The 27,031-nt window shown below is 50.5% G+C and overlaps 1 protein-coding gene across 6 annotated transcripts in view; it reads left to right on the top strand.

Moving 5' to 3' along the window:
* The first annotated feature begins 6,072 nt into the window (after nt 1-6,072).
* Nucleotides 6,073-27,031, top strand: part of SSUH2 (ssu-2 homolog) — a 41,719-nt gene continuing 20,760 nt past the window's right edge. Inside the window, exon 1 of one of the 6 annotated variants that reach the window (XM_041760559.1) lies at nt 6,073-6,099. Coding sequence is in view for 1 of the 6 variants with exons in the window: in XM_041760555.1 (XP_041616489.1) it covers nt 20,297-20,324 (28 nt within the window). In the remaining 5 variants the exon portion in view is untranslated. Of the gene's footprint in view, nt 6,100-20,231; nt 20,325-20,446; nt 20,687-25,227; nt 25,301-27,031 lie in introns of those variants that run through there. The other 5 variants (XM_041760562.1, XM_041760555.1, XM_041760560.1 and 2 more) reach the window with 5 other exon arrangements.

Raw genomic sequence — 27,031 nt, 5'->3', positions numbered from 1 at the left:
TTGGTTTGTTTGTTTTGGGGTCAATGGCGAGAAGATGAGCATTGAAGGTGGTGAGTACTTCTGTAGGCCTCTCTGTAGTCTTGCCCTGCTCTGACATCCTTTGATCCTAAGATGCTCTAAGAAAAAATGCTCTGAATCAGAATCCCTTTTCCCCTAATTAGGGGATGCTGTGGAAATTCCATACACCTAGGTTTCAGGCCCAAACACAGAGGGGTAGAGACTGCAGAGTGAAAACCCTGCTGTTTCAATAGACATTACCAATATACACTGTCATCTTTGGCTCTTCTGGATCCATTGGCTGGGATGAGCATGGTCCTCATTAGCAGCCTGTTCTCCTCTTCTTTCCTCCCGGCCCCTCCCACGGTCCTCCCTCCTCTTTTTTACCTCCACTCCCTTTACTTCCTCTCTTCCTCTTTCCCTCTCTCCCAGTGATTTTTCCTCCATGATTTATTTTTCTTTCTTTCTCTTTTCTCCCCCCTCTTTCTGTTGGTGGCCACTGAAATGCACCCAAGCCAAAGTGATTACGGCTTCTTTCCTTTCTGACAAGAAACGTTGATGCAAAAGACAGCCTGTCCTCCAGCTGGACTGGAAGCAGAGTATCTGTGGAAAAGTGGTGGGGAGCCCAGTGGGTGTAGATGCAAGGACCGTGTGCGAGGGCTGTTCTTAAAGAGGGCGCTGGTAAAGGTGGCGTCGTAGGTGCTAGAAGCTAGAGAGAGTACAGGTTCAGTGTTTTTGTGATTTGCATCTGGAGAAGACTTGTGGGAATAGGAAGATGTCTTTCTTGAGGAATGTTGAAGAGACAAATGGATGGGGCACCTGAGGGCTCAGTTGGTTAAGTGTCTGCCTTTGGCTCAGGTCACGATCTCAGGGTGCCAGGATCAAGTCCCAGGTCGGGTTCCCTGGTCTCAGAGAGCCTGCTTCTCCCTCTCTGTCCTGCTCGTGCTCTCTCTCACTATCTCTCTGTCTCTCAAATAAGTAAATAAAATCTTTTAAAAAAAGAGAGGCAAATGGCTGTTGATCTGATAACCTGTCCAGGTTGTCTTCTGGATGCCTGAATCTGCTGTTCTGTGAAATGGGAGCAGTGGTTGTCAGAGGTATTTTGAGCGTCCTTGGCTCGTTGGAGGGCAGCATGGTGAGCACTGTGCCAGGAGCCAGGACACTTGGGCTTTAAACCTAGCTCTGCTGCTGTCTTGCTTTGTCATCATCAGCATGTAAATAGCTTCTGAAGGTCTCAGCTTCCTCATCTGTGAAATGGGAAAGTTGGGTTTCTCAAACGGGATGCATTTCCTCAATTCAAAGCTGTGTCCCCTGCTCCTCCACTGGTGCTCTGGGCCATGTGTTTTTCAAAAGCAAGGCCTACCATAGGATCTGACAAAAAGCAATTGCTTGAAAATACTGTTGAATGGATGAATGCTCACAGCCAGGGACCCCAAATATGGCCGTGCTATACACAGCTCCAAGGGAAGGGGGACACTGCTCATAAAGACTATGATGAGAGTCAAGTCCTTGCAGTTGTGCAACATGGAGCCCTGCTTCTAGTGCACAAGCATTCAGTGACCTGAAGTTGCCAAGAAGAATGTGGGGCTCTTGAAGATGGAACCTCCCTTATGCCCCTCTGACGAGTTTCCTTTCTTAGGAGCTGCAACTCAACCCACCTGGGCTCTTCATCTCTCTCACATTACAGAAACACGGACTTTGAATGCTTTTTGCTTTTTGCTTTTTGACTAGCAGCAGCCATGGGGCAGCTGGATAAGCACAAATTTTACATCAATAAGGGCCAGAAGAACTGATGAAATAATCTGACTCTTCAGTTCCTTCTCTTTGAAGCTATATTTTAGGAGTTAAAAAGTCCCTCACTTTCTAACCAAGGAAAATATTGACAGCTCAGTCAGAAAGCAAATCCCTTTTTTGGCCAAGTGCCTTTAGAAGAAAACGAAATTATCTTAGAAGATACATAATTATTAATTTTCCTAGTGCGCCTTTTGTAGCTGCCCTCATGTGCTCCTAATGGTACCCCTGGGAGCCACTCTCGGGAAGCCCTCTTGGGGTGAGGGCATTCTGCACCGTTTTGTCTGGAGGCTTGGTTGATCAGCTAACAGATCCCTAGCACCCCCTGCTGGAGGTCGCTGCTCTAATTGACGGGGGATTCTTGGATTTGGCTGAACTGGAGCGATGGCACCAGTTCCCAGCCCCAGCCACCCTGCCAAGGCTCCTGCTCCACACCCACCTTCTTAATTTTCTCTGCCCTTTTATTTCCCCTTTTGTGTTGGTGTCTCACAAAGTCGCGGTGATGCTATCAGAGAACAAAGGATCGGGGTACAGAGGTCTGGACCAGGAATTGGTGTTTATTGAAGGCACTTTCTTGGACTCAGCATGTGCCACTGCTGTTCTGAGGGCCTCCCTTCCTCTGCCTGCCGACTGGGGAGGTTGGGGGGGGCGGGGGGGGCGGTCTGTGATTTCCAAGGCTTCTTGTAGCACTGTGCTGCCTTTTGTGAAAGCTTGAGTTTCGGGGTCCGGCCGGTCTGGGTTTATAGCTGGGCTTCGGACTTCAGGCAAGTTCTTTCATCTCCATCACCTCTGATCCAGAAAGTGGAGCTGATGATAATGGGCCCTGGGCTTATGGTGAGTTTCAAATAGGAGCATCTTTGCAGAGGCCTAGCTCAGGGCCTGGCACGTTCGTTAGCACGCTCCGTGGCTATCCTCATTAATGCCACTGTGGTCTTCCAAAGGTTTGGTCCATGAGGTGGCCGCTGAAGGGTGCAAATCAGTTTCTAAGTGAGAGCCGGAATAATAGCACAGATGTTGTCCCAGGACGTGGTTTGCATTTAGAAAGATTCCAAAGTGATTTGTTTAGATCCATTTTTTTAGTGGGTAATGATCAGTCCCAAGCCAGCAGCCCTGGAACCTGGGGCCACCCTCAGCCACGTGGATATCATCCAGCCCCATCTGTGCAGGGAGAGGCAGGATGGAGACCAGAGTCAACGTTGTAGGAAGTCCCATCTGCCCGAGTGCCAGTGCGTGGTCAAGCCTGGGGGAATGGGGAAGGGGGGGTGAGGCTCTCGCCCTTCATGGCCCTGATTCTGGGGCCTGCTCAGGACCAGGGCCGGCCCTTCCCTTCCGATCCATGCTCTCAGCCTGCTGCTCCTTCTGCACAGCTGCTCCTCTTTCCTTCTTTCTTTTTTGCTAATACCTAGAACCTCTGCTGCGTGTCCGCTTGAGCACCTCACAGGAATGAATTCATTTCATCCTCTCAACTGTACCATGAGCAAGTTAGTGTTACTGTGTCCCTTTTAAGATGGGAATGTGGGGCTCAGGAGTGAATTCCTTGACTGGTAAGAAGTGTGATTGGACCAGAGCAAGCTTCTCTGGGTCCTCTACCCTCTACTGCCTCTGCTTGATCCTGTCTCCACCCCTGTGCATGGCTGAGGGCCCCCTGGGTTTGGGGCAAACCAGTCAGGTTCTTTATTACCTATCAGCTCCCTCCCTACCTCCCCAGTATTGTAGCATCACTGTGAGGCCTGGCATCCACTGGGAGGGAGCCCCCAGGAGGGACCAGGTCAGGGCTCTGACTGGATACTCAGCCCTGATATTTGTTATCAGGAGGGAAGAGTGAGACCAAAGATGTGTGTGTCACATTTGGTGGGTCCCCACTAGGGTCTGTTGTGGGCCGATTCTCCACGGGCCTCCAGTGTTTCTGCATCCTTTACCAGCACAGGCCCTGTCTGTGCTTTATTCTGGACTATCTTCTCTAGGAGGTTTGCACAGTAGACATCCTTGGGAGGCAGAGATAATGACTCCCTCTGGAACAAAGAACTTGCCACCCACTCTAAGATATTTGGGTTTAGTAAGCTCATCACTGCTCTCCTGTAATACAACCCGGTGCATGAATGAGGGTAACCTGGTTCTCCTTGTGTGGTCCCGTGGGAATTGGGGCTCAGGGAGCTGGGGCAGAAATGCTGATTGTCTGGCTACCACTATTTCTGTGAGCAGTAATAAAGTCCTTTGTCTCTGATCCAGGAATCTTGTGTCTTTCTGCCAGTAGCCACAAAACTGGCAGCCTAACTCTTAAACTTGCAGATAGGGTACCCTTCACAGTTTTGGAGAGATTCTAGGTTCATAGGACAGAGGAAGCAACGATGTAGGGTTTTCAAGGTGGATCAGCCACAGCCCCTGCCCTCAAAGGGGCGGAGGAAAAAGACACGTGAGAGAATGACACAGGTGCTAAAAGGGGAGTCCTTCCTGAGTCGGTAAGGGCAGGACTCTCTGGGACATAGCCTGTGAGTGTTGCTTGAAGGAGGCCTAGGATTGTGATGGGTTCAGAAGCTGAGCAGGGGCGTTCCAGGCAGAGGGAACAGAATGAGCAAAGACACAGAGGTATGAAGGCCAAGGGACTGCCATTGTTCCAAGTGTGCTGGAGCCAGAGATGCGTGGCTGGCCGGGGTGGACGCTTTGTCTGCCCCTCTGGAATCACCTGCAGCCCTCTCTGCCCTGCTGTCTGCTCTGGCTGGGCTGGTCATGGAGGCCCCAGCAGATCAGTGGGTGGAAGGAGAGTGAGGTCGGGGGGTGGCTCCTCTGGGCTCCCTGCCTACTCTTCAGCAAAGTCACTGTTCCTCTTGGGGCCTTTACCCAAGTCTCTGCTTGTCGAGTTTTACAGACTCTCCCTGTCCTCACGCTTTCAGGCCTAGCTCTGTTCCCACTAGCCAGGTGACCACACTGACCTGTGTGGTTCCCCCATGAAAGTCAACACTTCTTGTGTGATCCTGACTTGAGTGAGGATCCTGACTGATAACGGTGGTTGCCAGGAGCCGACATGTCAGGTCGGCCTGTGGAGGGAGTGCCAAAGCCTGTAAGACTGGTCTAGTGTCACCTAATGAACCCCCATTCTTCCTGTGAGCCCACCTCGGGTGTCCCCTTTCCTGGCAAGACTCCCAGGACCTCCAAGCCTCCCGTTCCACAGCACTGACTGCCTTGTTTCATAGGCCTCTTTCCTCGTGTCTCACCCTCTGACTGTGGCTATCGAGCTGACTTCTGTATTTCCTACATTGCACCCAGTAAATATTCATTGAGTGAACAAATAAATATATGGATGGATGATGCATGGATAGAGGGATAAATAGAATCCCAGGCCATGGAAGATTTGGGGACCGGGGAGGGGTATGCACAGGAAGAAGCATAGAGATAACCTCTACCCTCCAATGGCTTCTAACCTGAGTGGGAAAACACAACACGGACATGTGATGTTTCTAATCTTAAAAGACCACTTCTGCAGAGCTACCCCAGGCTCATGGACAGTGGGTGTGATAGGCAGACAGGAAGGAGCTCACTCTGCTCTGGGCAAGGAGAGCAGGGAAGGCTGCCTGGAGGAGGTGAGGTAGAGCTGGGCACCAAAAAGTGGTGTGTCAGTCTGCTCAGGCTGCTGTAATAAAAACATAGACTGGGTGGCTTAAACAACCAGTAGTTACTTCTTACCGTTCTGGAAGGCGGGGAAGTCCAAGATCAAGGCCCTGGCATATCTGGTGTCTGGTGAGGGCCTTCTCCTGTCCTCTTGGCTATGTCCTCACATGGCAAAGAGCAGAGAGAAAAAGTTGTGGTGTCCCCTGTAAGGGCACTAATCCCATGACCTAATCATCTCCCAAAGGCCCCACCTCCTAATACCATCATGTTGGGAGTTGGGATTTCAAACTGTAAATTTTGGGGGGATACCAAGAAGATAGGAGGGGCCAGACTTCAAGAGGCCTTGAAGGCCATGCTAAGGAGCATGGAATTTATCTCAAAGGCACTGGGAAGCCATTGAAAATGCCCCAGAGGGGTTGCTTACTTAGAGCAAAACAGGGAAAACCAAGGAAAGAGTCATGCTTTGTCTTAGTAAGACATCAGAAGTATGTGGAGGAAAGAGCTTCGAATACAGAGTCAGGTAGACCTGGGCTTGAATCCTCACCTCCGTGAGGGCTAGCTGTGTGACCCTGGACAGGTTACTTCACCTCTTTGAGCTCCAGTTTCTTTTTCTAGAACACGGGCCTTGTAATAGGCACCTCCTAGGGCTGCTGTGAACAGACGACCAAATGGAAGCAGCACGCCTATCCTACTGCTTCGTGTGTGGTAAGCCCTCTATTATTATTGCTATTATTAATTAGTATTCCTTCTGCGGCCTTTTGGGTTTTGTTTTGTTTGTGAGAACTCGGCCTTGAGGGTCATGTGCATTGTCTGCAGTGGTTCTGGCAGCTGTGTTTGTAACAGAAGGAGGAATCTTGCAGATATGGAGCTTTTTTTCTCCTTCTTTTTTTGGCCTGAAAGAATGAGATAGTGGAATATTAATACCGCTCTCTGGGGGCTTGACGCTGGGGCCTGGTGGGGGCTTGTTTTCACAGCCTGAAATAGTCTGGCATTTGCCTTTCCAGCGGGCAGGCTGCCAGGCCAAGGAGTGTGTAACCACCCAGCCTAACAAAGCATGACTATTTTTACCTTGGGAGGCCCAAAAATGTAGCCCCACCCGGCCTGGCAGCCTGAGCCAGTTGCCAGTGAGGGACTGGCTCCTGGAGGCGGGACTGAGGAGCAAACAGCTGGGCGCCCTGGGGACGAGCCTCCCTGGCAGGCAGGCCAGGTGTCCCAGAAAGTCCTGGAGTGCCCCGCCTGCGCCTTCTTCTCTCAGCTGGGAAGTAGAAGCTCAGAATTCTCACTCAGAGTTTCCCAAGTCATCAGACAAGAAGCCACAGGGTTTAGTTTATCCTTTAATGTAATCTGAATAAAAGCAATACTACTGCTAAGAGTCATGACTTCTGCTTTCCGAGACTGTGCTGGCTATCAGGCCCTGTGCTGACTTCTTCACATGCACCATCTCTTGTCATAGCTCTGGGAGGAATAGCCCCATTTTTCAGATGTGGAACCTGAGGCTTGGGGAGGTTAAGTGACTTGCTCAGAGTTAACCAGCTGGGAAGTGCTTTGGCCTCAGGCTTGCCGATTGCCCAGTGGATGCGCCTCTCACCTGGCTCATTGCCTATGCTGCGGGGTGGCACAAGAAGGGGAGGAATCGGGGGGTCTGCTTTAGTGCTGGTCTTACCTTTGACCTGGACGGCGAATCTGTGGCTCCTCCATGCCTTTGACTTCCTAGGGGGAGTCATGCCTATGCTCCAGGACGGGCAGGCCTGTGAGAGCTGGGAGATGGAGAGAGATGTGGAGAGCCCCAACAGCCTGTTAATGCCAGGCCACAACGCCCATAATGAGTGTGTCACCATGCCAGTCCTCCCTTGAGCAAGGCGGAGCCTGGGGTCAGGATCCTGCAGCACCGAATCCTCCGCAAGTCACCTTAGGGAAAGTTTGTGCTCCCTTCTTCCCTCCCTCCCCTTCTCTCCCCATCTCTGTCTGTCTCTCCTTCTCCTCTCTCTGTCCCTTCCTTCCTTCTGTTCTCACCTCTTGGTAGGATGTGGCAGAGAGAGCTTGGTCTTTGGAGTCAGCCTTCGTTCCCTCCTCCTCCTCTCCATCCATCCAACTCTCCCCATCCTTCAGTGTCTGGCTCCAGGCCCACCTCCTCCAGGCAGCCTTCTCCGACTTAGTCTGCTGTCCAGAGCAGTGTGGGATGCCTCTCACCTGACCTCCTGTCTCACTCACTCTGTCTGTATGTATAGGGACCCTCCATGGAAGTGGCTTGTCGGTGTTAGAGACATTTCAAGTGTCCATGCCAAGTCTTCCCAACTGGATTGAAAGCTGCTTGAGGGTAGGGGCTGGGTCTTGTGCTTCTTTACATCACTTTGTATCACTGCCCTGGCCTCAGATCTTCAATGACTCCATCCTGTGCATAGGATCTAGTCCCCACTCACCCACCCACCAGCCATTCAGCAAATATGCATCAAGTGCAGTGTTAGGGGCGTGGAGACCCAGTGGACAAGAACCAGGCATCTGACTGCAGAGGGAAGCAGTTACAGCCACCAGAGTGGTAAATCCTTTGAAAGAGGAGGTAGAAAGGTTTGAGGAGTCAGAGAAACCCATATTCGAGTCATGGCGGTGCCACTCCCAGCTTGACCAAGCTATGGGAGCTTGGTCACGTTACTTCCCCCCCATGTGCCTTGGCTTCTCCATCTAGAAAATGGAGATGGTCATAACCCCCTACAAGGTCGTAGTGAGGACGAGCTGAGATGGTGTGTGTCAGGCCCCTGGCCCTTTCCCCTTTTGTCACATTACTCCTGCTTGGGAGGGGGCAGGTCAACTCTGCGGGATGGCCCTTTCTGCGTCCCTGGATACCTGTTGCTGGCCATGGGATGCTGAGAGCCTGGGAGTTGAAATGATCAGGTTTTGTGCCAGTTTGGTCCTGAATATGCTCTGCATCAAACTTCCAATCAATCGACCTTTTCCATTTCCCTCCTGCTTCTGGTCTGTATAATACATCCTGGCGGGGGCAGTTTCTTGAGATCCCCTTTCCCTGGACCAGCCCCCAGCCTCATCCTGTGAATAAGGAAACTGAATCCAGAGAAGGGGAACAGATCCCCCCAGGACACGTGTCAAGTCTGGATCCAAACTTTGGTTCGACAGGTTGCCTTTGCTCTCCCGACGAAGATGATGGCAAGCATTGCATGGGGCCTGGCTGTTTGCATCCCCTGACCCTCCCATTTTCCAAGGGACCCCCGCCCCTCCCCTGGCTTGCACACACCATTACAACGAGGTCTCCTCCTTTCTCATGTGTCGTCAGAATACAAATACTACAGTTTGTCCTGGGCCAGACCTTTTGTTCCCTTTCCTGCAGATTTGTTGATGGGAAAATTAGCTGTTTAGTAGGAGACAAAAAAGAGGGAGGGTGTGTTGCCAGAGATTTGGGTTTCTCAATTCTGAGCCTTTGAGTGGTGTGTTCGGTTGGAGACTTGCACTAACCCTGTGTCTTAAAATCGTATTTCCTTGGCCATTGTTGACGTGGGACAGAGTTATTGAAAACAAAAACAAAACCTTGCTTTCATAGCAGCACAGGCTTCTATTTAGTTAAGATAATATTCTTTTGAAATTCAGTTTCCCCTGCTCCACTGTGGGGCAAGGGGCAGGAAAAATGTGGAGAAATCTGAAACATTTCCTGGTATCCAGAACTTGAAAAAGAAGAGAGCGGGGCTTTCAAAATCGCCCTAGTGTCTCTCTGCCTCCCCTGCCACTGCCAGCCAGTGCTCCAGGTCTTGGGCTTCAGAAGCCATCAAGTGTCACGATGGACAAACGGCTGTGTGGTGCCGGGGCCCTATTATTAGGCCGCCTGATTTGCTTCGAACAAAGAAACGGCCGTGTTTTCTCTCTCCACACTCAGCTGGAGGTGGCAGTCAGAAAGCTGGCCTGAGGCCTGTTTGGGATTCCAAGGAGTCTGTGTGCACAACTAATTCCAAATGACTATTTTTTTCGATGTATTTAGAGGGAGTGCGGCCTAAGGAGGCAGGCCTGGCAAGTCAGGGAAGCGTGGCGCTGGCGCTGCCTCTGCTCCCCACTCACTGTGACTTTGAGGAGGACTCTCAGCGTGCCCTGGTGGAGAGCAGTCTCTTAGTGTGACCTTTGGAAGCCCATTCACTCACTGTGACCTCAGAAAGACCATTCACTGTGACCTTCAGACCATTCACTGTAACTTGGAGAGACCATTCTGTGCGTGCGACCTTGGAGAGACGATTCCTTTGTGTCACCCACTCCGAACATGGGGAGGTCATGCATACACTGAAACGTGGAGGTGCTCACATCTCCCCCAGAGCCTCAGCATCTGTCTGTAAAATGAGGCAGTTGCAGCAGTTCTCTTTCTCCACATCTCCCCCGTGGAGTCATGCACACAACATGCAGGCGTATGTACAAGGAATTTCTTTTTAAAAATCACAATGCTTCTGGTAATTGCAAAACATAGGAAATAATTTGGAAGTCTATCAGGAGGAGCATGATTGAAACGTCACAGCACATTCCTACTGAGGGATACTGTGACATATGGGAAGTGGATGGGACTGGGACATGAGGGATAATTCTCAAAAGCGTAATGTTGAATGAAAGAAGTCAGCTACAAAAGGGACCTGCTACACACTACACTGTGTCCCTCCAAATCCATTCCCTGAAGTCCTAACCCACTGATGTGATGGTGTTTGGAGGTGGTGCCTTGAGGAGGTGATTGTGCCAGATGAAGGATTGAAGGTGGGGCCCCGTGATGGGATTAGTGCCCTTATAAGACCAGAGAGCTCCCTCGAGCTCAGTCCCTGCTAAAGTCCCACATGTGTACACTAAAAGCAAAATTTGCTACAGAATTCACCAAAATTAACAGAGTAAAAGATGTATGCTGACCCAGAAAGGTATCCATATGTCTGTTGTTTAATAAAAGATGCTGAGTAATGCTTATAGTATAATCCCATTTGTGGTTTTAAAAATGCTAAGTGTATGGACACGAATATGCAGATCTCTATATAAATTTATGTATGGACATTTTAGGTGGGGAGTCATTAGTTTTTCACTTTTAATGTTTTGTGGGTTTGATTTTTTTCCACAGCATTAAGATATTTCTTTTTTTAAATGTAAAAAAGGACAATGGGGAGAAATAAAAGGGGAAAGGAAATGAAGGGTTTGGAGCAGATGATATCTGAAGCCCCCTCTTCCCACTCTGGAGTCTGTGATGACCACTGAGCACCTATATATCCAGCAATATGGATGGTCAGGTTTGAATTGTATGGCCCTGCATCTCTGTTTTTTAAATATAGATCCACAAAGGCCTTCAGCTTTGTCCATTCCTGTGGCTGTTGCTTTGAGGTTTTGTTGTGGATTCTTTCTCCAAGTCAAGTCTGACATCTGGAAGCAAGGTATAATGGATGTGCCTCAGGATGGCTGTTCAGGGAGCAGTTCCCAGCTGTCCCCCTCCCTTCCTCCTCAGGGAGATGCCAGTCACATGCTTATATCCATACATAATGGCCCTGTGAAGAGTAGTGTGGAGACATGAGGGAGAGAACAGTTGGTTCTGCCCAGGGAAATCAGGGAGGACTTCCCTTAGGAGGGGGCATCTGAAGTGGTCCTTGGAGGATGAGTAGGAGTTTGACAGGCAGAAAATAGAGGAGGAGAAGGTTCTAAACAGAAGGAACCGCACACACAAAGGTTTGCAGTCCTGACGGCTTGAATGTTGGGGTTGCGTAGGAGTGAAGGGTGGCTGAGAACTCACAACATGGGTGGATCAGGGGAAAGTATGAGGGTCAAGGCTGGAAGAACTGTTTGGAGCCAGACTGAAGACTGGGCTTCATTGTGAGGATAATAGGGAGCCCTGGATGCTTGGAAGCAGGAGATTTATGCACATCGAAGGAGAGAGCTTTTGATCCTCCTGTCCTTTTCTCTCTCTCACTCTCCCTTCCAGAGAGGGAGCCTCTGACCGGTAGGAATGAAAGATGGTCTTGGCAGACATTGTGAATTGTCAGGATTATGTTGTGAGAGGCAGCTGACACCCAGGTGTGCCGGCCTTGTGGGGGTTTTAAGTGGAGGAATGGAGAGCCCATGAAGCCGTGCATGGTCTGGGTCCGGAGCTTGCCTGTGCGGCTCTGGGGGTGAGCGTGAGCAGGTGAAGCAGAGGCAGCACAGGGGAGCAGAGAGAGGGGGCCCAGGTGGGCTCTGTGGGGCAAAGACTCACCAGGAGAAGCGAGGATGTCCCTCGTAGCATCCCGTGGACCCTGAGTGGGCTCCCGCTCGGCTAGTCACTGATCCCTCCCTGTGGCCTGGTGGTTGCTGTCTCCCCATAGCACAAGTGCAAGGCCTAGACCTGCTTGGGGGGGGGGGGGCGACGGGTGGCAGGGGTGCTCTGGCAGGTGACAAGAGGGGGCGCCACGTGGAGGCTGGGGGGCCAGAGCCAGGCAGCCGCCGCGGAGATGAGGGAGGACAGATGGCAGGAGACATCGAGGCAGGAGTTGAGGATAACTAGAGGGTTCCAGATTGAAGCTGGAGGGGGATGTGCCTTGGGGCAAGCAGAGGCCAAGGAAGGGGGGAGGCCTGGCCTAGAAGAAGGAAACTAATTGGAGTCACGGCAACACATTCATCCTTGCTCAAGGCTGTGTCTCTGGTTGACATCAAATGGGAGGCCCAACATTAGGGCGTAGAGGAGAATTGTTTCTGCCACTTTTGCCTTCCCCGGGAGGCACCTTGATGGGGCGATGTCTGGTATTTCTTGTGGCTCCAGTACCCATCAAGGTCTCTGAGGGGGAGTCACAGCTTGGTAATGATGACGAATGTAAAAAGGCCCAATTCCTATTCCCCACTAGCTCCCACGTCCCTGCGCGGCCTTCAGAAGTCATTGCACATCTGGGGATCTCAGTGCCAAGTGGGGAGCGCATCTGTCATAGGAGAAATCCTACACTGGGGCTTGCTATTCACTGCCATATGGCTGTGGGCAAGTCCCTTCCCTTAGCTTGGCCTCAGTTTCCCCATGTGTACGATGTAGAGGCAGGACACGGGGATTTCTGAGGTGCTGGCACGTGTTCACCAGCGATGATGACCTTCTCTGGCTGCATGGCTTTCCTTGCTGGGTGGCAGAGGGAAGCACAGGCTGGCGAGAGAGCCCGTCCCCCCCCACCCTGGGTCCCAGGGCTAAGGCTTAGGCCTGGGAAGGCTGGCGGTGCCTCGCAAAACAAACTGAATTTACGTTTGAGACTTTAAGTGACCAAATAGACTGGCCTTTTCGAATTCCAAATTGGGTTTGGAGACAAATGGATTGGATTAGCAGGAAGAGAGGGAGAAATGGAGGGATAGCTCCACGTGCATGGACTTGCTGGCGGGCAGCCTCGCTCTTTACGAGATTAGCATCTCGGACTTTTGCTGGAAACAGACCACTCTGTCCTCCTTGCCTGCCAGGAGCCAGGTTTTAGCCCAGAGAGACAGCAGCCAGACCACAGAAACTGGTGCTCGTTGGTCGAATCAGAAGCATGAGGGGGTGGGCCTCACCTTGGACCTGCTCAAGAGCTCTGTGAGATGTGCCTTCCAGAGTCGTGCCCGTGGGCTGGATCTTGAGTTGTCACCAGTTTTCTGACCCTGTGGGGACAGAGCTCTCCTTGTTTCCCCACTTCTGGGGGAAGCACCCTTAGTTCAGTATGTGAGTCCCAGGGTCACTGTGAATCCCCCCTGCTGTCCCTGTAATGAGACAGAGAGAGACTGGGTGCCTCAGGTCTTGGAATTGTGAAAGTCAGAAACAGAAACAAACTGATATTTAAAAATTACTAATGGTCTCTCTCTCTGTCTCCATCTTCCTCGGTCTTTGCCTATCTCTTTCTCTTTACAGATGGAACAAATTCATCTTTGGAGAAATCTGCTCAGAAGTCCAGAGACAGGAGGATAAAGTCCCTGCATGAGAATGTAGATTGTGAATTGTCCTAATCATGTATTTATGGGGTACTTGTTATTTGCCATGTTCCACTCAGGGGGATAAGCAGGCAACAGGGAGCAAAATAGACAAAAATCTGTCCTCACAGAGCCTACATCCTGATTTTTAGGGTCATTAGGGAGATGTTAAACAAAGTAAATAATAAGACGATTGATGTGGGGTGGTAATAGTGCTATGAAGAAAAACCAGGAACTGGCAATAGGGAGCTGGAGATTTACTGGCAGTGACAGTGTGTGTGTGTGTGTGTGTGTGTGTGTGTGTGTCAGTGGGTGTTCACTTTTAAAGAGAGGGCCAAGGATGGCCTCATTGGAAAGGAGACATTTGAGCAAAGGCCGGAAGAGGCAAGGGAGTGAACTGTATGGAGAGCTGGAAGGGAATTCCAGGCAGAGGGAACAGCCAGTGCAAAGGCCCTGAGGTGAGAGTGTGCTTACTATGGCTCCAGCAACAAGGATGCTGGTGAGGCTGGAGTAGGGGTGATGGGGGAGCAGGACAGTGACAGTGACGGTGGGGGGAGATGCAGGTTGCCTCTCGCAGGCCGTGGCAAGGGCTTGGCTTTCAGTACCAGTGAGATGGCATCCAGGGAGGGTGTTGAGGGAGGAGAGTCATTATGTGACTGGCCGTTACAAAAGCATCAGTCTGAGGGCTCTGTGGACACGGGTTCTGGGGGCAGGGAACTGAGGGGAGAAGCAGGAAGACCAGGGAGGAGGCCCCTGCAGTGACCCAGGTGAGAGGAGAGGGAGCTCACACGTGAGTGGGAGCAAGCAGTGGGAATGTGATGTGGCCTAGACAGCGGATGTGAAGGGTTGTGGGTGAGGGGGTGAGGAACAGAGAGGAGTCAAGGGGGTGGACATCAGGAGTTCAGTGTTGGACATGTGGGCTTTGAGATGTCTGTGACACATCCGGTTGGATCCAGAGGGCAGAGGGTCTAGAGTTTGTGAAGCTGCATGAGGTCACCACCCAGGAACTGCTGTAATGTGATGAGATAAGGCATTGCTGCCATCTTCATGGCTGTGAGGCCCTGGCAGGGTGATGTGGTGAGAGATCCTGTCTGGGCTGCTTTGGGGGAAGATTTGCATGTGGAAGTCAGCTGGGGTGCTCTTGGGATCGAGTTGTGTGAGGAAACATCGAGCTGTAGGGCAGTCACAACAGAGGCCTCAGCCGATGCCAGGAGTAGCTCGGGAGCCAGGTGGCCCTTCAGGGGTGACCTGGAGAAAGGCCTCGGCCTTGATGCTACTTGAGCTGGGGAGTGCATGCCTGGGTGCCCAGGGGGCCCTGGGGGTACAGCCTGGCACCTGCCCCTTGAAGTGCCCCACTGCAGGGAGGTGACCAGGCCCTTATAAGACAGTAGCAGGCCAGGGTCTGTTCAGAAAGTTGGTGAGTTTGGGGTTCCCTTGGAGAGTCAAGACCAGTGGAACCTGGCAGCTGTGATGTGCCCACGGTCCAGGTTATGTTTCTTTTGTTTTCCCTTATTTCCTCAGCTGAGTTTTGTGACATGAGTCGGCCTGGTTCTAGAGACTCAAAGTTGGGGCCTCACTAACATCTGGGAACCGGGGGCGGGGTAGGGGGATGGGGAGGAGGAGCAGAAGCCTGGAGGAGGTGAAGGAGAGAAGGGGAGAGCAGCAGACCAGGATGGCCAGTGACAACGCAGGCTGGCGCATATTAGTGCAATGGAGAGCAGTGCTCAGGAACTTCCAGAAAGACCTGGGAGGGATGCTTGTTGAAGTGTGGCTTTCCTGTTGTCAAGGAAACAGAGGTTCAGACTATTATCACTCAGCCAGAAAAGGGAAGGGTGGAAGGGTGACCTTCTGGAAGGCCAAGGAATTACAGTCATTAATTTCCTAACTCCTCCATTGTTTTCCTGGCCAGCCAGGAAAAACATTGGGGAGCCAGACTTACAGGGACCAAGCTGTTTTCTCGTTGGGTCAGTGAAAACCACGTCACTCTGTTTCCCCTCAGCTTCTTTCAGTGACATAGAACAATGCACAGAAGTGTGTGTAGTTTCTGCATCAGGGCCTTTGTGCGGACAAATCTTGCTCGAATCCTGGCTTTGCCACACGTGAGCTGTGTGACCTTGGTGGAGGCACCTCACCCTCTCTGAGTCCTTGCTTTTTTATCCACAAGGAATTAAAGTAGATATGCACTGTTGGAAAGGTTGAGGCGGGAAAGCACCCACGAGGGCATCTCCCCTCATCGTTGTTGTTGGGAGGCATCAGAAGGACTCTTTGGTCTTGCTCTTTGGTCTGTGCGGCTAGGAGCCCAGGCCTCCGACCTGAAAGGCTGTGCCCATTTCCCTGGCTCTCGGGGATGGGGGGGGGGGGGTGCTTGGTGCAGTGTTCCAGGAACCTCCCACTTGGGCAAGTTTCTTATTTGTGTCAGGACCATTCTCTTCCACTCCATCCTTGATTCCTGCCATGGGCACCACCGGGCTCCATCCACCCAGCCTGCAGATAAGCTGGTAACAATGTTATCGCAGCTGCCAGGCCCTTCAGGGCAGAAGTCCTTTGTTGGGCAGTCTTGGCTCCTTGGGGGGGCGGGGCGGGGAGGGTGATTCTGGGTGGATCCAGGTTTAGATGGAGAGCTGAGAGGGCCTGGGGCAGGGCCTGGCTCCTAGTAGATGCTCAGCGAGTGCTCACTGGATACATAAGTGACTGGGAGCTCTAGGACATAGAGGGCGAGAGCCTCACCTGGAAAGAAGAGCAAGACTGCACTGGAGCCAGTGCTCACGTATCCCTGTGTGGCGCTGGGACAAGGCAGTCCCCGGAGTTAGGAGGCTCCAGACTGGCTTCTCACTGTGTCATCCTGGGCAACTCACTTTATCTCTTTGAACCTTTTAAAAACATCTGTCACGGGACACCTGGGTGGCTCAGTGGTTGAGTGTCTGCCTTCAGCTCAGGGAGTGATCCCGGGATCTAGGATCGAGTCCCACATCGGGCTCCCTGTGAGGAGCCTGCTTCTCCCTCTGCCTGTGTCTCTGCCTCTCTCTCTGTGTGTCTCTCATGAATAAATAAATAAAATCTTAAAAAATAAAAATATCTGTCACGTGGAAATAGGAATAACAATTTGTAAACTGTAAAGTGCTGTATAAATAGAAAAGTGGAGATGAGATGTGGAGAAGAGGGACCCTTAGGTCCCATTGGTGGGAATGTAACATGGTACAGCTGCTGTGGAAATAGTATAGCACTTCTTCAAAAAATTAAAAATAGAGCCACCATATGATCCAGCAATCCTATTTCTGGGCATATAACCAAAAAGATCTGAAGGTAGGGTCTTGAGGAGATGTTTGCATACCATGTTCACAGCAGCATGATTCACAGTGGCAAAAAGGTAGAAGCAACCAGATGTCGGGATGCTTGGGCAGCTCCGAAGTGGCCCCCAGGGAACTGAAGTGTAATAGCAGGGAATTGGCAAGCAGGGGCAAGAATGATCTTGGCTAACCTGATCACTCCTTTCGTCTCCGAAGGGGCAGGTTTTGCTCGCTTTCTGCTAGAGTCCAGACGTGGTAGTTTTGATCAACATATTGTGCGCAGGGAAGGCAAATCTATATCCAGAGTATCTGTTTCAGAAGAACAAAGCGCTACGCCTTCCAAGATGGAAGTGGTTACGTGTAATCCACCTGCCACCAGGTGCTGGCTAACCACCTCGGAGAACAGTGCCATCTGGGCACTCAGTCTTTGGTCTTTGCTGCTGGCAGACGGAGCATTCAGCGGTAGCCAGGCCAGCGCTGGTGGGTGGACGCCCCTGCACACCTCCATCCCTGCCACTCTGACCCGCCGGGCCATGGGCAGCAATGGCTGAGGAAAGAGCCTGACGGGTGCCCACAAGTGGGTCATGCCATCAACCTGGTTATTAAAATCCCCCTCTGCTGAAGTTAGCGTTTGGTGAGCACTAATGTGGAATACAAATCTCTTCACATTCTTTCTTTATCCACTCAGAGAAACCTGTCAGCATACCTCTACCTCAGACCTCCAAGGCACATTTTCCAGTAGTGTTCCTTCCAAAGTTCCTGACCATTTACCACAGTTACCTAAACCATGTACCACGGCACATGAATTGGTATAGACCCTCACCTGTGGCCATTTCTTCTTGCAGGCAAAATGCACAACCTGGTGCACTGCGTACAACGGGTCTGCCCCTGCGAGGATGGCCCTTCACCGGTCCACCAGGGGTGCTCCAGAAAGGGACTGCCATGCTTCCATGTCCACTTTTGGGGTTCGAACACAGTTTACACTGACTCTGAAGCCATAAACTGTTACATTATACTTCTCCCCACTTTGAGTAATCATCACACTTCTGTTTTAATCTTCTTTAGGAGGCTCAACCAAATGGAAGGGAGCTCTATTCACCAGACAGATGTTCTCTTTGGTAAGTTGAAGATGGTCGCCTACTGGGGACCGGCTCTTAGTATGCCTACTCCTCAGTGAGTGTCCTGAGACTCGATTCTGCACCTCTTCCCCCATGACAGCCATTTAAATACTCGAAGGCATTTGTTGAACCCTTCCTGTAGGCCTTCCTCTTACCATCATATTCAACTGCAATCACGTAATGTGGTTTCTTGACTTTCTTCTAAAGCCTCCACCATCCTGACATGTTTTCTGCAGCCACAACGTACCCTCAACATCCAGAGACAACCACTGAGGTTATATAGACTTTATTTCCAAGAACAAACAAGGTACAGTCAGAAGTAAATGGGTAGAGTCAGCTCTTGGACAGCAATGTTCACTCAGCAAATGTTTCATGAGTACTTGCCATGTGTAGGCCGTGTATGTTGGATCCTATCCATGGACCACTGAGGACTGGTTCAGGAAGAAGAGCTCTAAGGAACCCACCTCCTGACATCAACAGCAGTGATACAGAATGAGTCTAAGAAGCCTGGTTGGTGCCTCTCTTCTCCCACCCAAAGCCCCTTTGGTCCTAGTGGGAGGTGGGGACCAGTATTAGCTTCGTGCTAGCCTGGGTCCTAGAATTGATGATGCTTGCTCCTGCTGACACCATGAATACTAGGTGGCGGTGGGTACATTCCCTGCCTGCAATCACTCAAGCACACCATTATAGACAGCTTTCCTGTCTTGATGCCTAAGCAAGATTAGAAAGGTCTAGCCGTTGGTTTATTCATCTTCATGTATTTTAAGAGATGTCTATTAACCTACTGCTGTGAGATCCATCTAGTATGCAGCAAGGACTATCACCCACTTTGATCTGTACCTCCTGGTTTTGAAGATACCACTCAGGGTTATCTGCATTTGTGCAGGCTCCAGATTTCTGGCTTCTTTAATACTTTGCTCTATTTAACATGCTGTTCCTTCTGTTTGCCGTTTAAAGAATTTTCTCTGGTTGTTTCTTTCAAATGCTGAGTAGGGTTTTAGGCAAGCATGTATTCCTGCTTAAAAAGACTTAGGATATGATAGTGGTATATTGTTTTAGTTAAGCCACAAGTAGTTTTTCTCTCTCTCTCTTATCTGTCTGTCCATCATCTATCTATTGTATTTAGGCTTAAATACACACACACACACACACACACACATTATGTTCAGAGTGAAATATACACACATCCATGGTAATTCTGTTACCATGGAGACAGTTCTACAAGGGCTTAAAAATTGCTTAATGTATAAGAATATAAAAGACTATACCTAGTAGGGCACACACAATTCCATTAAAAAAAGACTATTTATTCCTCAGGATCTGGGTCTTCCTCATGAACATGAAGTAATGAAACGTACATAACTCTCAAATTTAAGGATTCAGTGCTCCTACCAACCATAAAAACCTATTTGTGGGCATTGAGTCACCCGCCTGTATTTAGGAAGTGTTTGCCAAAGTATTGGTACAGCTTTTTTATTTTTATTATTGCTACTAGCATCTTGTTACGGGTAGGCAGTGAATGATAAAGGTGAATGCAGTGCAGAGAGATGAAAGGCACTTCATGGGGCCCCTTGAGGCCATCTCTCTGTGTGTGCTGTGGCCATTCAAGATAGGCTGCTGACAGGTCAGTCACAGGACTTTCTGGGGTGAATGCAATAGCCAGTCTTCACTGAGAAGTATCATGGGACAACCCCATGGCCGTTTCTGGGCTGGGCAAGCACGGACGTGGGGTACTTGCTTTCCCTATGGAGGAAGGCTGCCCTGGCCAGAGACATGAGAGGTCATTGCCAAGGATGCAGGACAGGTGGCTCCAGCTCACAGCTGTCTGCTTCCACCACCAGGATACCCAGGGCTAGGTGTTCATTGTTTAGACTCATCCAGAAGAAAGGAGTGATCCTCCAAGTGTTGGGTTGAAGGATTTTCAAACTCCAATGCAAAAGGCTCAGGAAGAGACTTTGAAAAAGCCACAGATGCTTCCTAGGGAGCTAGGCTGGTGTGATGAGAGCAGTGGCCATGTGCAGCCTGGGTTGGGAGCTGGCTCTGCCCACCATGTGCTGTATTGCTTTGGAGCATTGCCTCATTGCTTCCCTGGTGAGAGGAGGAGGTTGACTCTCAAGACTTCAGAGACCCTGCCCATATCTACTCTCCCCCTGGGGGAGGTAACCCTTGTGTTACTGCATTTCTCTGTATCCCTTCCCTCTGCCCCCACAACACTTAGAAGCCTGCCTCTGACAGATGAGCAAGTTAGCACAGTGGTCAGGGGCTCTGACTTGAGAGTCAGAATCCCAGCTCAAAAAAATGGGCACCATAAAAGTGCCCATCTCACAGGGTTGTATGAGAACACAGGGGACTAGAAACACCCCGTAGGAGCCTGGCACGTAGAAGTTCCTATTCAAGGAGCTCCAAGGACCCCCGGAGATTGGGTCAGAGCAGCAGCTCTGATGGACACTGTGCCTTCCCGAGATGGTTTCCCTCTGTTGTATTCAAATCGGGGAACAATGGGCCCGGGTTCTGGGAGGGGCCGAGGGTGGTCCCTCAGATCCCGGCAGCCCCAGCCCACTGGGAGGTCAGACGCCTCCTTGGCTGGACGTCTGCACCATGGACAGGGATCTGAGTGACGAGGACAGTAAGTACAGCTGGGGAGATGTGGGGCGCCCACTTCTGGGGCTAGCACTGACCCAACAAAATCTTCCTTCTGGCTTCCGTGCTGTCCTGGATTCTGGGTCTGTGTTGCTGAGAGCATCCATCCTTCCATCCTTCCTTCCTTCCTTCCTTCCTTCCTTCCTTCCTTCCTTCCTCGTGGAAAGCCCATTTGCAGACTGCTGGCTGTTCTTCCAGAGTGTGCCTCTGGGCAGTGGAGGAGGAAGAGGATAACAACCCAGTCGAGAACTTTCCTCCCTGACCATGTCACACCGTCCAAGTCTCATATTCTTCAATCTTCCTTTCTCTGGCTGACAGTTCCCCACCCTGCTCCTGCCCCAGCCACAGGTGAGCCTGAATACCACACTTGGGCTCAGTTCTGAGATGAGGTTAATTTTAAAAAGTGTCCTGGAAGGTCTTTACTCGTGATCTTCCTCCAGCAAAGAGGTGCTTGTTCATTACTGCTCCAGAAACACAGTCCTGGTGGCCCCGATGCTGTCATTCCTGGAACAGAAATACAATGGAATCTAAGGACTATTTAAAGAGGTGAAGATGGACATGGCATTTTAGGAAGAAATGTGCTATGTTTAAAAAAAAAAGAAATTTCTGATCTTGCATTTGGAAGGGGCAGTGTGGTAGACTATAAGATTGGGGCTTGGGAATCTAGGGTTCGGATCCTGGCTCTGCTTTGAATTGGCTATGTGATCTTGGGCAGGTCATTTAAACTCTCTGAGTCTCAGTTTCCCCAGGTATAAAAGGAGATGGGTCAGGAGTTCCTAATTTGAAGACCATGAAGGTGAGGGCAAAATGTTGTATGAATGTACTTTATTTTGCGGGGGGGGAGGGGGAAGGGAGGTGGTCCTCAGCTTTCATTTGAATCCTGGAGAGACCTGTGACACTAGTTCATTTTCACAGTTCCCGAACTTGGGGACTTTGAAGGTCCTTTGCAGATCCAGCACTGTTGTCTTTAATGTAGGTAGCTGAAAGCTCTAGGTTTCAGAGCTGAAGCGGGGTATGAAATACACCCATGCAAATCTCAGCAACACATTTAAAATTTTGTTGGAATCCTTTTTCATATTGAAATGGGAGACTGTACAGAGATATTTTATCACGTATTTGAGCTGGACCTAATCTGCTCTCTGACATATTGGAAATTGTGTAGCCATGATCTTATAAGCTTCTACTGATAAGCCAATGTAACTCTTCCTCTTTGAAATACTGCTCCTTAGCAGTCTTGCAGTTTATAATTGGAGTTTCTTAGTAGCAATGGGCTAGGTCAGATCTGGATTCAGATACAAGTTCTGCTTCCTAATTGCTGGGTGACTTTGCTCAAGTCACTTAACCTCTCTGAGCTGCATTTCTCACATTGAAAATATAGATCATATCATCTGGAAGAATTGGTAAAAGACTAATTGGATGTGAAGTGCCTATAACATCACTTAGAGTTGAGCAGGGATGGAATAAATGATAGCTCTAGAAAATGATCAGACTATGTCTCCCAGATCTTTAAAATTAAACTGCCATTAATGAAAAATACTTTCACCTGCAGTGTTTCTGTTTTGGCATCATGCCTTTTGGTAAGCCAGGTGAGAGTAAGGTTAACTCTTTAGTTCCCTTAAACTTCTAAAAACTCTGATTCTGCCAAAGGGTCACCTAAATGCTGGTTTCCAATATAATCAAACCATAGGGTCTTACTGCGAGGTATGGGCTTGTTCAGGAAAGTTTCTAGAAGCAAGTCTTTCATTTCTGGTGAAATCTGAAACTAGGTCAATATTTGTTCAGGTTTCAGAAAGGGAGCCTGTGGTGGGACTCACGTAATTGAAATGTCCCTCTTTAGGCGAGAGAGGTCACTGCCCACTTTGTCCCAGGTGAGTTACTTTCCCCAGTCCCAAAAATGCTGTCTCCTCAGTTTTTGAATCTGTAACGTGGGCAGCTTCAGAGGGAGCGTATCTTCTTCCAGTGACACACTTTGGGACCAAAAGGAGGCACAGACAGAGACATTCTGGGATGTGGCATCCACGTGGAAGTCACCATGAGGGCCTCTTAGCACGGCCATCGTAAGCCACTGGGCTGCCTCTCACAGCATCCCGGCTAGAGGTGGCACCTCCCGCTATTGGCAGGGGCACTTCCAGTGATAGGCTGGTCCCCTCTCCTTAGCTAAGGCTGTCAGGAATTCTTTCCTGCATTCCCTTGATATCTCTTTCCCTGGAACTTCTACTCTTTGGTCTTGGTTCTACACCCTGATCCCCCAAGGCTACTCGGTACAGGTCTGTTCCCTGTTTAAAATAAGAAACCTTCCGAGTTTTTTTTCTTTTCTAGCATGACCAGGTCCTGTTTTTTTCAATGGTCCCAGATATAATGTGGTTTCAATCACTCTTGTCCTGGAGGGAGATGTCTTAGCCCAGAAATGAAGCAGAAAAATCCCCTCCCTTATTCTAAGAACCATATCCCTTGTATACAACTTATTTTATTATAGACTGACCCCCCTCCCAGAAATGATGTGCAAGAGCCTCTTCAAGTAAGGTGGATCCCCACCCTTCAACCGTAATTTAAGGACAGGGCTGCTGTGATTCTGGACAATATGACCCAGGTGGCAACTCCTTACTCCTGGGCACTGATAGCTGGGGAGGGGGAGCAGTGATCGGAAGCCACACCACCATCACCATCAGTGACCCATTGCTGAGGGGCAGCTGTGGGTCCCTTAAGACTTATTCATCAGTGTTCCTCCCATCCCAGCTTTGAATTAGAGACCAGAGATTGGGTGAAGCTCTCAGGGTAACTTGGTAGGAAAGATGCTGGACTTCAAGGCTCAGCTTCTAAGAGCCTTGGCGACTGACTGTGGGGCTTTAGTGTATCACGGACCCCCTGGGATGGGGGCACGGCCACCAGAAGCACAGGCCCTCCCTGTCAGTTTGGCCCTGACCTCTTGGGGCAACTCTTAGCAGAAAGATAGAGTGTCCCTTTCTGTTTTCCCAATATAGCTCGTCTCAGGGACTATATTCCCTGAGCCCTGTTGTTGGGAAAGAAGACCAGGGCCCTAAAATATACAGTGATGTCCCCCCCAGATGACACAGTAGGCTAGCTCTTTGGTGCTGTGCTCATGGCTGGGGGCATAAGGATGAATGTGCTGACCTACCTCCTGGGTGTTCAAAGCCTAGTGGGGGAGGCCGACCCCAGATGGACTTTTTACAAATAATTCTTAGAAAGCTGTTTGGCAAAAGCAACAGCAGAGAGTGGAACAGAGTCCTGAGGGGAGGCGGGGGCACAGCGGGGCAGCCTTTGTAGGAGATCCAGTCTGGGCTGAGTCCAGCCGAAGGGGGTGAGCGGGTGTGTCATGGGCAGGAACCCCCAGAACAAGCCCTGGGAGAAATGACTCGGTACATGTGCCAGGGTGAACGCACACATCAGTGTCCCGAAGGACAAGGCATCACTTAGAAATCCCACCCCCACCCTGTGGCCTTGTCCTGGCGTGATGACACTTCTTACAAAGCAAGAGCTCCACATCCCAACTAACTGAAAAATCTGTTGTAACATTGGCTGGGTCCTCTCTTGGCATGCCGCAGGGGCCTGAAGGACCCCAACGAGAACTTCTCCCCGGCCCTCTCCCCATGCCTCTTGATGCTGGTCTCACGCCCATGGCGGGCGCCGTGTTTGCTCTCCCAAATGTGTTCTCACTGGCTCCCACCTCGAAGCTCCCACAGAGGCCTTTCTCTCTCCTCCCCCTTTCTGCTCTGTTCTTTGTCCTCACTCCCTCATGGTCCACAGTGATTGTTTTCTCTTCTCTCACCCTTTCACGTTCCAGGCAGCATGGGCACGTCTCTTCCCTACAGCCGGGGAGGAGACTAGAATCTCTTCTTTCTGTCCCGCAGGTAATAAGGGGCCTGTGGATACAGGGCCTGCTCCGCTGAGGCCGGAGCTTGGACGTTAGCTGTGGGCTGTGGTGAGCCACCACCGTGGTTAAGACGTGGGACGGCCTGGTCAGGCTTTCTGGTCTTGCTACGAAGGCTTTTAAATAATGTAGCCAATTATTTGTTTCTTCTTCCTGGCAAAGTGGGACTTTTTTCTTTCTCTTATCATCACCTGACTCTCCCGTTTTTATTACTTTAAATGATGATAGAATACATGTAATGTGAAATTTGCCATCCTAACCACTTTTAATTGTGCTGTTCGGTGACCTTAGGTACTTTCCCGTTATTGTACGACTACTACCACCATCCATCTCCAGAATCCTTTCATCTCTAGCCCCATTAAAGAGTTCCCCACTGCCCTCTCCTCCTTGCTCCTGGCCAACACCATTCTATTTTATGTCTGTGTGGATTTGGTCACCTGAGTCTCTCCTGCCCGATCTTCAGTGTAATTCTAACCACAGTGCACTTTGGTGCACTGACTGTGTGCAGGAGGGGGGGGGTTTCCCTTCTGAAGGGGGCTCTCACCCCTCTTGGAGGAGACAAGGTAGGAAACAAACAAAAGCAAGATGGCAGTGGGGAGCCATGTGAGCAGAAAGGGGCTATGGTTTTAGTGCTTTTAAGATAATTAGGACTGGAATCAGAGGCAGAAGATGTGGACTCCTTTTATCCTCTGAAATAAAGGGAATGGCATTCTAAAAAGAGGAAGTTAAAGCGATTATCCATTAATTACACCTTGCTCCACAAGAAAAAAATTCCTTTCTACACAAAAGAAAAATAGCTGGTGGCTGGTGAGCATTACCCTAGAGACGCTCTGCAAAGCCTTCTCGGCAACCACTCCATGCCCTTCGCGTGGAGCAATAGGGCGTTCAGCTAAGTGGAAACGTCACCGGCTTAGAGTTCGCATCTGAGTTTTAAGTTCTCTTCCTGGCTCTGCTGTGAATGTGTGAGCCTCGTGCCCCACGTCGCATCTCTCAGTCTCCTCGTTCTTCTGCAAAGCAAGGAAAACGGTGGCTATTGTCAAGTGCAAAAGAGATCAGGCCCGCACCATCCCCTTGTGAGTCACGGGACACAATGCGTGTTGGAGGGTGGGGTGGCCCAGCCGGGGAAACAGTGATGCGGCTGGGGGGCCCTTCGGGGCGCCCCACGCTGGGCGTCACACAATGACCCGCGACGTCCACGTTCCTGTTGTGCCCGCTGAGATCAGCCCAGGAAATGACGCATCTGCCAGCAGGTCAGCCTGGAGCCCTTTATTTTTGTACATAACATAATGGTGAGATTAATTTAGTGCTGACGAATTACGGCTGCCCCGAGAGGTCAGGGCGGCTCCTGGTTGATGGATGGAGCCCTGAGCTTCCCACCTCTTATTCTTCCCCTTTTCCTGCCGCTTTGTTTGGTTTCCAGCTGGGCGTCGCAGCCACAGCATGTGTGTCTGTCTCTGGCAGTCGGAGTGGGGATGCCCCAGCGGGCCCCAGACTTGGGGGTGGGCAAGGGCCTTCCCCGGGGAGAGGGCTGTGAAGGTCTTGCCTTTCTCTCTACACTTGACATTTGCCCTCTGGCTTAAAGGAGCGCAAGGGAAGGGGAAGAAGACCCTCCCTCCTCCGGTCCAAGGCATTGACTGAGCATTTATTTATCGCATGCCAGCCTCGCGGCTCGGAGCCGAGCGCACGCTGTCCTATCAGAGGGGCACTAGGACCATCTGCCGTGTGTCACAGCAGCAGGGAGGGCTTGTGTGGCGGGGGCTCGGTATCATGCGTCCATGACTCAGATGTGTCGGAGCCCAGGTCCCTAACCACCGTGCCTCAGGAATTCTGACTCGGGACACCCTTGGCTGCAGTCCAACCCTGACCTTTATCCTTAATCCTCTGACACCTGGGCTCACAGGAACTGCAATGACATGCATGGGCCCTGATCCCAGAAAGGTTCAAATTCCAGCCTCCCTCTTTCTGAACCCCTCAAACACACAGGGGACCTATGCACACAGGGGATGTCTAAGGCAGGAAAGGCAAAAGAGGGCTCAAGTCTGCCCCACTGCCCGTTTTTGCAAGGTTGTATTGGAACAAAGCCACGCTCACTGAGTCGTTCATTAGCTCTGGCTGCTTTCGGCCGAGTTGAGTGAGTGAAACAGACCATATGACCCACAAGTCTACAGTATTTACTCCCTGGCTGTTCGTAGAAAATGTTTGCTGATTCCCGGCATCTAAAAGAACTTAAAATGCTAATAAGCCTATTAGGAGCAAACAATATTGAGAAGCCAGGTATGAGCGATAATTCCTAGTGAGTTATCATCTTGGGGACTTCAGTACACGTGGGCAGGCACCAGTGTGAAGCCTTGGGATGCTGTCCCCTTGCATCACACCCATATGTATCCCAGATCTCTCACCTGTGTCTGCGCAGAATCATTTGCTTACAAAGATAAGCTTTCCTGCTAAGGAAGGCGCTCTCTGCGTCTAGAAACATTCTTCTGTAAGTTTCCTGCAGAGAGAAACTGTAGAGATGCATATGCATTTCTTATTGTCAGAGGACTAAGACATTTCTAATTTAGGGGGAGTGGAAGAATGAGATTGTTCATCTGTCTTAATGACACCCTGTCTTCCCCCTCTCCCTCCACTGTTCTTAGCTGTGGGTTTCAGCATTCCAGCATTCCTCACCACCTGAGGTCCCACTTCCAGATAGACTCAGCTGCTCCAGCTTAGAACAAGATCTGCTGCTTCTTCTGGCTTCTGTTTTTATTGAACTTGAAACGACAGGGCATATATTTTTTATTTTTGTAGAGAGGAAGAGCTGT

The sequence above is a fragment of the Vulpes lagopus genome, chromosome 7 (genome assembly GCF_018345385.1).
Source record: "Vulpes lagopus strain Blue_001 chromosome 7, ASM1834538v1, whole genome shotgun sequence".
NCBI lineage: Eukaryota > Metazoa > Chordata > Mammalia > Carnivora > Canidae > Vulpes > Vulpes lagopus.
This window is presented reverse-complemented; position numbering and strand designations above follow the sequence as displayed.